This window comes from Peromyscus maniculatus, chromosome X, assembly GCF_049852395.1.
Source record: "Peromyscus maniculatus bairdii isolate BWxNUB_F1_BW_parent chromosome X, HU_Pman_BW_mat_3.1, whole genome shotgun sequence".
NCBI classification, from domain to species: Eukaryota; Metazoa; Chordata; class Mammalia; order Rodentia; family Cricetidae; genus Peromyscus; species Peromyscus maniculatus.
In genome coordinates, this window is record NC_134875.1 from 39,352,910 (window position 1) to 39,365,329 (window position 12,420).

At 42.3% G+C, this 12,420-nt stretch overlaps 1 protein-coding gene across 3 annotated transcripts in view; it reads right to left on the reverse strand.

Moving 5' to 3' along the window:
• The window catches only part of Dock11 (dedicator of cytokinesis 11), a 184,050-nt gene that overhangs the window by 118,598 nt on the left and 53,032 nt on the right, over positions 1–12,420 (reverse strand). For all 3 annotated transcript variants that reach the window (XM_006992962.4, XM_015986474.3, XM_015986475.3), the window contains exons 3-6: positions 12,310–12,399; positions 11,407–11,489; positions 10,252–10,321; positions 9,542–9,637 (exon numbers count right to left, since the gene is read on the reverse strand). In XM_006992962.4, coding sequence (XP_006993024.1) covers positions 9,542–9,637; positions 10,252–10,321; positions 11,407–11,489; positions 12,310–12,399 — 339 coding nt within the window. The remainder of the gene's footprint in view (positions 1–9,541; positions 9,638–10,251; positions 10,322–11,406; positions 11,490–12,309; positions 12,400–12,420) is intronic.

Genomic DNA, 12,420 nt, shown 5'->3' on the forward strand with positions numbered 1-12,420 from the left:
CCCGAGCCTGCCCCTGTGTATCGAATCACACTACTCACATTGGTTTGCATGCAATACTGAAGAAGCCCAAAGGAACTCCTTTAAGTCTTTTCTCTTCCTGCCTTTAGCTTGGGATCCTCTTGCCTGAATAGCCACACAATTCCCCCTGCCTTCTTTCAGGACTGTACTTGAGCCTCATCTCCTTGAACTGGTTTTCTGTAAACATTGGAGCATTCTTCTGCAGTGTGAACCCTATGTAAATCTACTTCATTCATCTATCTCTTCTTTAAAATTTACTGTTTCTTTTTAGACTACTAAGGTAAGCTATTGCTTTGAGTCCAAAATATGCTTATAACTCATTAAAGTTTTTCAAAAGGAAAAAAATGAATAATTCATCCTCTAACATACCAATGGTTTCATTCAATAGAATGATATTTCTCTGTAATACAAACATCCTTCACTTCCTCCTTGCCTTTATTATTTGTCTTAGACAGTGAGCACAGATGACAATTCTCCATCTTACTTAATGAGAAGCATTTTTCTCATTAAGAGTAGTCTTTTCAGGAGATTAAGCCAGACAGAAAGCTGGAAGAGCTGATTATCAGGAATCAGGTCATGTCAAGTCTTAAGGCCCTGAGATGTTGGGACAGTAACCTTTTGGACCTCTTCTGGACCAAGCACAAAGGTCATTTGTCACTTAGTTGCATAAAAGATGGAAGACTGTTATAATATTATTTTAAGATGTGTTACATTTGTTTGTGCTGTGAACATTTGTTTAATGATGCAAAGATGTGTTGCATTCTTTTATGCTGCATTTGTTTAACTCTGTGAAGCTGTTACTTTGCCTAAAACACCTGATTGGTCTAATGAAGAGCTGAACAGCCAATAGCAAGGCAGAAGAAAGGATAGGCAGGGCTGGCAGGCAGAGAGAATAAACAGGAGGATAAATCTGGGAGGAAAAAAATAAATGAGAGAAGGAGGAGGACATCAGGGGCCAGCCACCCAGCTACACAGCAAGCTATTGTGAAAGAAGTAAAGAAAAGAAATAAAGAATAGAGAAAGGGAAAAGCCCAGAGGCAAAAGATAGATGGGATCATTTAAGTTAAGAAAAGTTGGCTAGAAACAAGCCATGCTGAGGCCGGGCATTCATAAGAAAGAATAAGTCTCCATGTATGGATTTATTTGGGAGCTGGGTGGGGGGCCCCAAAAGAGTCAAAGAGTAAACACAACAACAGAAGACAAGCAGGAACGGTAGTGTACCTCGTACCCTGCCTTCCAATTAGGAAAACCTTTTATCATCTTCAATAACAAACCACAAGGGTGTCTGGCTATGTGTGTTGCCTAGAGTGTGGATACATCCTCTACAATATAAGAACCAGAAGTCCTAAGACGGATGCTCTAAAGGCTAAGGGACAGGACAGGAGGGCCAGCAGCAATACAGAAATGAGGCAGGTGGATCTGCTTAACTGAAGTGTTAAACTAAGCAGCACTGAACAGGAGGAAGCAGGATCCTGAGACAGAGATGGGAGGATTACAAATTCAGGACCAGCCTGGGGCTGTATTATGAAACTCTTGCCTCAAAGGAAAGGGGGTAGCAAGAGCCACGATGAGTCTCAGAACTGTTCTAAGCAAACAAGGAAGAAACAGTAGGGATGAAAACCCCAAGACTTTACACACACACACAAAAAAAAAAAACTGACTTATACTTAATTATACTAGAATGGCAAGAATTTGGTCTTTCTGGAGAACCCCCTCCAGAAGCTGGCAACCTATCATTATCTCTCTCCGTATCATTTTATACTCCTATCATGTTTTAATAGACTTCATAATTCTACACTATGGGGCGGGGGAATCAAGTCCACTTTTCTTGAATAATTCTATCATAGCTGAGCACTGGAAATTTTTTAACCAATTTGAAGCAAACCATAAAAGAGGGTAGCTACAACCCTCCCTCACCATTGCATCTCAGACATATTTCAACAAAGATGGCCTTGCTCAACTTCCTTCTGTCCTTCCCTCCTGTTTCTTCTTCCTCCTTCTCTATCTTTTTTTTTGAGACAGGGTCTACTCTACAGCCCAGACTGGCCTTAATCTCAAGGTGATATTCCTGCTCCAATCCCCAAGTTCTGGGCTACAAGCAAGAGCCAGCATATCCAACTTTTTTCTTGCTTAAACTTTTGATGGGATCACGTTTCTTGCCTGACCTCTCATAATTCTCCTAATATAAAATAATACTGACTGGCATGCTTCCTGTCTTATGGTCCCTGACTAAGTGCTTTGCTCACGTACACAACTCTGCACAGTGCCCACCATCCTCATTACCATATCACAAAAGAGAAACTGTGGCACAGGAGGATACTCGGGAGCAAATCAACTTACCCTAGAATGGCTATCAGACCTCCTCTAATATGTGCTCTCTATATACTGCGACCACACCCATATTCTCTCTTGGGACCCCCTTCTTCAAGGCCTGGCCATCTCAGACCCCATGTTCATATAGTTGGTATCTGGACAACCATTAACTAATTATTTTCATTATTTGTTGAGACAGGCTTTCTCTGTGTGGTTTTGGTGCCTGTCCTCGATCTCACTCTGTAGACCAGGCTGGCCTCAAACTCACAGAGATCCACCTGCCTCTGCCTCCCAAGTGCTGGGATTAAAGGTGTGCACCACCACCGCCTAAACAATTATTTTTATTGTGTGTCTCACATCTCCAAAGAGGTCCTAAGCCCTCAGGGGCACATGTGATACTTCTGTCTACCTACCAGAATACTAATTTCATGTACTAATAAGGTATCCATTGTATATTTGGTGATGGATTTGATGATCTTAGGAGTGTCTGGCATATAGGAAGCACCTCATAAGTAAGTTTTGAGCAGCAGTCACCAAATGAGAGAAAACAAGACAGAAAAACAAATTAGTGAGAACCCCCCTGCCTATGATAAACAAGTATTAATCCATATTATTTATTGTAAGATGCAGTCTAGTGGGTGGGCGCATACAACTGGAGAAAAAATCAAAATAATAGATCTTATCCTCCTCTTGTTCCAATACACACAGCGACCTTGAACTCCCGGCAATTACTTTCATATTGTATGTGCTTTCTTGGATGAAATCCTCTTTTGATTTGCTGTTCTCCCCCTATCAAGAGGAAAATGCTCCTTTAACAGTCAAAGAGTAATAAGGACTTGTGGACTCTGGATGTGTAACAAATGGCTCTCTTTTTGTGGGGGGAAAGAAACGAAAGAAAGGGCACCAGAAGTGAGTCATACATCAAGCAGCTGAACTTGCAACCCCGATAGCACAGCAAGGCACTTCAACATTTAATTGCTGCAAATGGGGAGTAGAGAGCCTGAGGAATGTGATCAAACTGAGCCAAGAAGATGCACAAAGGTGGGTGTCCCAAGGGTTAGCCAAGAATGTGCAACTCTTTTAAACTTAAAACCACCCTCAAGATCAAATTTTCCTTATTCCATATATCATTATATTCCTTAGGGAAAATAATTCTAAACACCAGGGGAAGGTCATGCCCGATAGCACAGCTATCTACTTCACAGTAATTTTTCTCAGGGAAAGAGAACAAGCTGAATAAAGCAGATGTCTCCAGCAGCTACTCGGGGAAGAGTGCAACTGAATAGGCTCCTCTTAGGACTACGGGCTCTGCCTAAGTGATCCTGTATTCTCCATGATTACCTTCAGCTTCTCTCCGGTCCTTTTCCGGGAATTGGAATGGGGTAGCGGGATGGGTTCTCACTAACCAGAAAGCACGAATTGAGGAAGTGGCTCGCTGTAATAAAGCTTGTCCTGTCTTAACATGACCGCTGACAACAAGGCAATTTACAAGTGCTGGATAAAAAACAGTCACTGTGCCCAGACAACAATCAGCGCCTTTGCAAGAGCTGCATGAGGCCAGCATCCTCTTCAGGGAGAGGAAGTGCTTGGGCACTGTGACTCTGTGGAGTGACTGACTGAGTCTCACTGTGAAGCTACATATATCATTAGCAGCTCTCCCACCGCCTGGATGTCTCAGTGATACTTTGTTGGTAGATAATGAGGTTACCCAGAAAGCACTTTGGGGAAGATAATGACTATTGCAGTCAATGTCACGGTACTGACTATAACTTAACTGTTCCGGGCTGGAGGGTGCAGTACACTGGGGAAAATATAATCTTTATTCCAGCATCAAGAACTCAGTGTAGTCCATGTGCTAGCCCTTCTTTCCTGTGGAGTCCATCACTATCAACCTGAGTGCCCTGGCAGAGTTCTGGCAGGCACCAGAGTGGGCTTACTTTCTGGAAGTAGTCCAGGCAGAAATTGCATTGGCTGTGTTGCCGATATTGCATTAAGATGCATGGTTGCTTGCTCAAATGATCACATAAATTAACAGTCTTCTGGTTCCTTTTGTAAATCAACTGGACGATGCTGAGCGAATTCTGATCCTTTTTTATTTGACTTTTACACCCTCAATCGTGATTCTAGCTTTTTATTTCCTTGCTCTTTGATTCTCTGACTCCTGACAATTCAAAGGTCTAGGAGAAAGTCTCAGATTTGTTTATCAAAAAAAAAAAAGCTGCAGTTACTGGACATAATTTCAAACATCTTAAAGGACAGCTTCTACAACAGTGCTCTTGGGTTGGTTGTCTGAGACACCGTTTCACTATATGGCTAGGCTGGCCTGACTTAACTCTTCCTGCCTGCTGCTGTCTTTATGAGTGCTGGGATTACAAGCCTGTGCCACCAGGCCCAGCTACTCCAACGGAAATTTTTTTTTTAATTAGCAAATTTTTGGGGTTGTATGTTTTAAAATGAATTTTAAAAGAACTTTTGAATACATAACTTGGCTAGTGTTGAGGCACGGCCTATCACAGAGACTCGAATAAAAATACGAAGAAAGAAGCTTGGCTTCTGTGGGCTGTTATTTGCCAATGAGTCATGATTAATACCTACCCCCTTCTGAGGCAGCTTCCTGGCTGCTGGGAGTTAGCAAAGCCTCTCAGAAGCATGGATTTGACGATAAGAAAGATTCTCTGGGGTCAGTTCTGGAGCTCGGGCCCTGTGGAGCTAAAGCTCCCACTGCTTCCCACTGGTGCAGAAGGAGGCCCCATCAGGCAGGGACCTCCAGCTGCACCCAGAGAAACCTGCCTCGAGTGCAGAACATCACTCAGATATAGCACACCTGAATCATCTTTCCATTTGCTTATGAGATGGAGTAACGGTCTTTATTTTGAAGATTCACATATTAGAAACTAACAGAAACTGTCCTTCCAGCACACCTCTAATCCTGTCACCCTTTGGCTTTACTTATGCCTGTGTCTACTACTCCAGGAGCTAGCTAGGCTGGCTGCTCACCTGACCCATGCGCACTTAGCATCTTATTATGCCTGAACCAACGCAAACTTCAGAAGAACTGCTCCCCACCCTGAGACAGCGCACCTAAGGTTGCAAGGTCTACGCCCTCAGTATGCCTTGCTTCACAGGACAGGACCCCCGATTTAGCAACTTCAGGACCACTCCCATTTCCAATCCTTTGCTACACACCCTCATAGCCCCTCTGCTCACAGAGGAAGCGAGCAGAGTAAAACTATAAGAGTAAACAGTCCAGGTGCAACCAAGCCCATGCATGAATGCTGAAGTGCACAATAGGACAATCATGAAAATACTTTAGTCTATACAGGATGGAGAAACATTGGCAAAATCTCTCAGAAAGTTCTGGCTGATACTTCCTCTCATGCCCGTTCTAGGTTTGGCAGATCCCCAAGTACAATGGCACTGCTTTGGCATAAGAGGTGAAGGCAAAGAGTACAAGACATATGCTTAACTTGCAAAATTCCATGGTGGTGGCGCACGCCTTTAATCCCAGCACTCGGGAGGCAGAGGCAGGTGGATCTCTGTGAGTTCGAGGCCAGCCTGAGCTACAAGGAGTTCCAGAACAGCCAGGACTGTTTCACAGAGAAGCCCTGTCTCAAAAAAAACCAAAACAAAACAACAAAAAAATTTTCAAATCCCTGGAGGTTGAGGCAGGAGGACCAGAAATTCAAGTTCATCCTCAGCTACACAGCAAGTTTGAGGCTAGCTTGGGATACATGGGACCATATCTCAAAAATAACACAGAAGGAAAAGAATTAGATGAGAATTGTATCCACGGAGGGGAGGGGAGAGATCACAGGAGGGAAGGAGAGAGGAAGGGAAAGACAGGAAGAGGGTGGGGAGAGAGAGAGAGAGAGAGAGAGAGAGAGAGAGAGAGAGAGAGAGAGAGAGAGAGAGGAGGGAGGGAGGGAGGGAGGGAGGGAGGGAGGGAGGGAGGGGAGGGGAGGGGAGGGGAGGGGAGGGGAGGGGAGGGGAGGGGAGGGGAGGGGAGGGGAGGGGAGAGGAGAGGAGAGGAGAGGAGAGGAGAGGAGAGGAGAGGAGAGGAGAGGAGAGGAGAGGAGAGGAGAGGAGAGGAGAGGAGAGGAGAGGAGAGGAGAGGAGAGGAGAGGAGAGGAGAGGAGAGGAGAGAGAGGAAGATATAAGCAGCTGGGAATAAAAAGACAAAAGGCAAAGAACCTAGCTCAAACAGGGCAATGTTTGCCGACAAAAAGCAGTAAGTGCCCATGTGGTCACCAGGTTACCTCAGACCTACCATTCACTCCATGAATTTATGGCTCCTCCATGGCCCCTGTAAGTGTGGGAGTTTTCATCCTCAGAGATAGATAACAGCCAAGCTGAACAATCAATCTTTGGCTGACTGTATTAGTTTGCTAGTGCTATAATAAATTACTTCAAACGTGATGGCTAGAAACAACACAGATTTATTACGTTACAGTTCTGGAGGGTGGAAGACTGACTGGTCTCTATGTAGGGGAGGGTCCATTTCCACTCCCTTGCCTTCTTTTTACCTTCAAGAGGATGCCCATTGTCTTTGGGCTTGTGACGCCTTTCTCCATCTTCAAAGTTAGCCACATAGCTTCTTCCCTTGACCCTGCCTCTGCTCACATCTCTTCCTCTGACTATCCTTTCCTGCTTCCTCTCTCTTTCACATATCAGGGTCTTTGTGCTCATTCTGGGCCTGCCTGGATAAATCAAAATGGTCTCCCTATTGGCTTATTAGCAGCTTGAATTCCCCTTTGTCATGTAAGCAAACATTTACAGGTTCCAGGGATTAGGACTTCTTTAGGGATTTGTTAGTCTTGCTACCACATCAATGTGTATTTTAAAAATTATGAAAGAAGTTTATAAACCATGAACTTTTTTTTTACAGGAAACTGATCTTTTTACCTAAAATAATGTCTTCTTAATAAGTTGAAAAGCTGTCAGTAAAGCAAAATGTAGTTCAATGGTATGTGAGAAATCATTTAAAACACGCTTGTGGTGAATTGTTTAGTAAATATTAATTTGCCAATGTCTTATGGATCTAGCTTTCTACATAGCACACTTGCTTAGTGTTGTGCTAAACCTAAGGTCCAGGTAGAACAGTTTAATATTTTGAGAATGTTAGGGGAGGGGTGGAGTCTAATGTATAGCACACAGGGGTACAGTCAGATGAGGGCAATAATTTCTACAGATCAGCAGAGTGCAGCTGGCAACAATTAGCCATATATTTCAAAATAGCTAGTGAAGATTATTTCAGATGTTTTCAACACACATACATAAACACACACACACACACACACACACACACACACACATGCAATAGTGATGAATCTTTAGGCTGGTGCATGTGCCAATTACACCAATCTATTCATTGTTCATTATGCATTATACATGCATTGAAAGTTTACCATGTAACCCATAAGTATGTCCATCATGTATCTTTTTAAGCGTGTAAAGTCCTAGATCCATTTTCCGACAATCTGCACTTAGTTACAACCTCCACTCGTGGGCATCTGAACCTGATGACTGAGAAGACCTGTATTATGGCACTCGGCTAACGACAAGGACAGTGCGCTGACCAAGAGGAGAGACCTCCATAGGCGCAGATCCTACTTCTGAAAACTTGGGGCTCTGTTTTTCTTTTTTAGACGCGTACGTGTGGTATGCACACACATATGCACACATCTGTTCTGGTGTGTTCACCCTGTGCATTCACATGTGGAGGCTAGCGGTCAACATTGTCTTCCTTCATCATTTTCCACCCTATCTTCTGAGACAAGGTTTCTCGGGAAAGCCGGAGCTTGTTGTTTCCCTTGACTTGCTGGCCTGCAAGCCCATGCTCCACCTGTCTCAGCATCCCCAAGTGTTGTGATTACAGCCGGATGTAGTGTCTCCCAGCTTTTTTGTTTATGTGGGTACTGAGGATCTAAACTCAGGCCCCCATGTCTGCACAGCAAGCACCTTACCCCACTGAGCCGTCTCCCCAGCCCTGGAGCTCTGCTCAGCCACACATTACCATATCTGTAATCTAAGAAGAATAATAATAACAGTGCCGATCAAATGCAGAATATAAAAATGAGATGCAAAATAAACTGGGTATGGTGCTTGGCATACACTGAGCCTCCAGTAAATGGATTCTCTTCCTATCTCACATGAGAAAAAATCCCATGTTCAGACGCAATAGATACACAGGAAACATCCTACAACTTGGGTTCATTATCTGAGGGGCTGGAAAATGAAAGTGAGAACAGGACACAGCCACTAAAGGGAAGCAGCAAGCAAATATTAAATTAAGATAGAATTTGAGTCTTCCTTTGGTAGACACCCATGGTTTCTGCTTTCAGGCTATTTGAAAGCTAGAATGACCTTCAATACTTAATGGAACTGTGAATCATCCTCAGCAAGCCACATGATCTTATATTGAATATCTGAAAGAACAGTTATATTTGGTATCATGGAATAATTTGTTTGGTTTCTCTGCTGAGAATCTTTAAAAGCTCACTTGTTCTTCCTCTGGATTGTAATGGTTCTCCACTGCCTCCCAAACAAAAGACAAGCTCGTGTCCGAGGCATCCAAGGCTCACTGTGGTACTTTTTCCCTTTCAGTGTTCTTGGTTTTGTCTCCCACAAGTCCCTTACCCAAATTCACTGTTGTCAAACTACTCCATTTTCTAACTAGACTCTTCTGAGCACCCTAAGGAACTGTTTCATGTAGAAGCTAACGTGGTATGTTTCTAACATAATTATGAAGCTACTGGACACAAGGAACTCCCCATCTTAGATATCCATGTTTCCCAGCATGCACTAGTATTCAATAAGCGCCAAATTCATTCATTAAATTCCCTTCTACATAGGAACCTCTGATGCCTGTTTTTGCAAAGCTATTTTCTTTATTCAACTGACAACTTCCTTCCTAAGATCCCTTATTCCGACAATAAGAACTTCATTACATGTCTTTCAAAGGTTAACATTTCTAAATTTGTTCTGAGATTAGAGTTTTAATATTCCATGCATCTGTAAAAATTCTTTCATTAAAGGTATTTTTTAGTAGGGGAACAGATGAGAACAAAATATAATGACATAATGAAACCTATTATTAACTTGAAACAAAAGATTATATAAGGGTTCATTAGAAAATAAACATTTCTCCAGATTCACTATATATATATCAATATACTTCAAATGATGGACTAATACAGTTACTATTTCCTACCTTCATGGTTACTGTGATGGTGCTGTTCACATTTGCTTTATGCAACCAACCTTGTTTTATCACACCACCCTTCTGAGAACATAAAGAAGATGAATCCTGAAATAGAATAAAAGCCATCAGTAAAATAGCAGTCATCCAACTATTTATTTAATAATCAGCACTCAGTAGACACAGAACTAGCCCTATTCCCGTTTCCTAATTATACATAAAGTTAGCGGTCTCCATAAGTATTTGAAATTACTGTCTATACAATGAAAGGCCCAGTAGTATAAGCACAGTAGGCACTCAATAGTTGCTGAAGTGTCTGAGTTGCCGCCTAAGAAAGTCTTCTTGTTATGTAAACAGTAAAGCTATACCTTGAAATGTCACGGACATCCAGACCACCTGTCCCAGGAGGGATGTACCAGGCAAGCAAGTCCACATGAAATCACCATACCACATGTCCAACATAAGAGAAGTAACTCTATAAGCCCATCCCACAGGCAAGTGAACAAATTGATATACATATCACTGCCCATTTCACTGGAGATTTTCTAAACCTCATTTGGAAATGTAACCTTTTTCTTCGATTAAAAAACACTCATTGGTTATAACGCTGGCCACAGATACCCATAACCACTTGTTCCAGCATCTCTCCTCAAGGAAGTCCCTTTGGAACCCTTTCAGCAGAAGTGGCCCTGAAGAAAGGCATACAGCTAAGGCATCATTACCTCATCTTTCTCACAGTCTTCATCAATTTCAAACACATGATTAGGAATCTTTTCTGGTCTCAAAGATTTGCTGAAAATTCAAAGAAAATTACTTTAGACACTGAACATAATCCATGACCACCACCAACAACAAACAAAAGCTAAAAAAAAGGTGACTTCACTCTTTGGAAAACAAGAAAATGCAAGACAAGAGATGGAAAAGTACTCTCTTCTTCCTAAACGTAGACCTGCCCCAAAGCAAACACGCAGAGCTTCTGTTTGCTTGTTTGATTTTTGCTAAGCAAGAACTCCTGACTAAGCTACCTCTTTGGCCCCGCTTTATTTGTATATAAGGACTCCCACATATGCAGCCAGCTGCGAAGATAAAACAGAGACCAGATAGGAGTCGAGGAGAGCAGAAGTTGCTAAGGAACGTAGGCTAGGGCTGCTAGCAGTGACAGAACTTTATCTTTTCACAGGTCAGAAAGCAACACAGTGTCCTTCCGGCTCTCCCATTTGTTTGCTTCGGGAACTTGGACTGCTAATGTTAGTAGTTTCGTTCCTGGGGAAATGTTTTTGAATGACATACAGGGTTGCACAAATGTCTTGTTTCTCCATTTTTTTTCATGTTTCTCTAGATAAAATGCTGTGAGACCAGCAGTCAGACAGTGGAGAAATGGGAGGGCTCAAACAGGTTGATTTGGTGGGTCAAACCTGGCCAGCTATTAAACAGCAGAAAGATGACTTAAACCATAACTCCTGGCACATTGTTCCGACGACATTCCTTCAACTTCACTGACAGAGATCCTGCCTGCCCACCCCCCTGCAAGGGACATCAGCAGGTGTCGAACTGATCAAATAGCTTCTAACTTCTTCACTGATACCACTGGAAAAAAAGGTTCCCTATATTTTCCAGAATGAACTAAAGATTATTCTGTGATCTATATGGATGCACCAAAATATGTGAGCTCACGGAGACTGGGCAGAGTGTCAATAAGCAAAGTTAAAACATACTCAACTAGTCAAAATATTGCACGAGCCAAATACGTTGTTGTTTCAAGTTTGGTTTATTATAAACTATAACAGGGGTTTCAGAAGAGGTTTCTAAAGCCAAATAATAATGATGGTGATGATTATAATAATAACTCTCCCATTAACCCTGACTTCAAAACTTACCATGGCAACATTCGAAAGTCCCCAGAGAAGTCTTCGTACTTGTAGTTTACCACGTGCCAATCTGTGCTGTAGGTCTTAATACACTACAAGAAAAGAGGAATTGTTCATGTGAAACATAGGAAAAGTATACACTGAAATATTTTGTTTTAAAGTCTGGCAGAGCTGACCATGGTACCACACACCTGTAATCTCCAGCATCCAGAGACCCAAGGAAGAAGGATAAGGAATTTAAAGGCAGCCTAGGCTGCAAAGCAAGTCCCTGTCTCAAACAGACAAACCAAAGTCTGGTAAAATATTGACAGACTTTTTTAAATGAGTTGAGAAATGTTGGTTTGGTGATCGAGTGTGATTCTCTAGCCCTATTGACAACAAGCCCTAATTCATATGTCTTTTTGAAAACTCTGACTTCAAGACTATGAAGAAGTACTCAAGTCTAAAGGAAAAATACAAACAACAAAACCATGCACTAATTATGTTTAAGTTTTACCCTCACATCATACAGACCCGTTACATAGGTTAATTAAGCTTATTTCTCTTTTATGATAAAGGAGAAGGTATTTTCAGTAGTTTATAAAATATATTTGAAATTCATAGATATATAGCTATTTTTTAATACCAAAAACATATGCTAGGTGGCTGGAGAACTGGCTCAGCAGTTAAGAGCATACACTGCTTTTGCAGAGGACCTGGGTTCAGCTCCCAGAACCAATATCAGGTGATCTACAACTGTCTGTACCTCTAATTTCAGGGGATCCAATGGCCTTTTCTGGCCTGTATGGGCATCTGCATGCACACGGTGCACATAAACTTACTCAGGCACGCGCGCGCCACACACACACAAATAATAAAAGAATAAAATAAAAATTAAAAATATATTCCCTGGCTGACCACTGATCCCCTTACCTCTTTGACAAATAAACTCTGGGCCCTCTTTTCAGCATCTTCTGGTACAGTAGACTGCACTGTTCTGCGCTGACGACCGATCACTGAGATCTAGAAAAAAAAATCGCATTC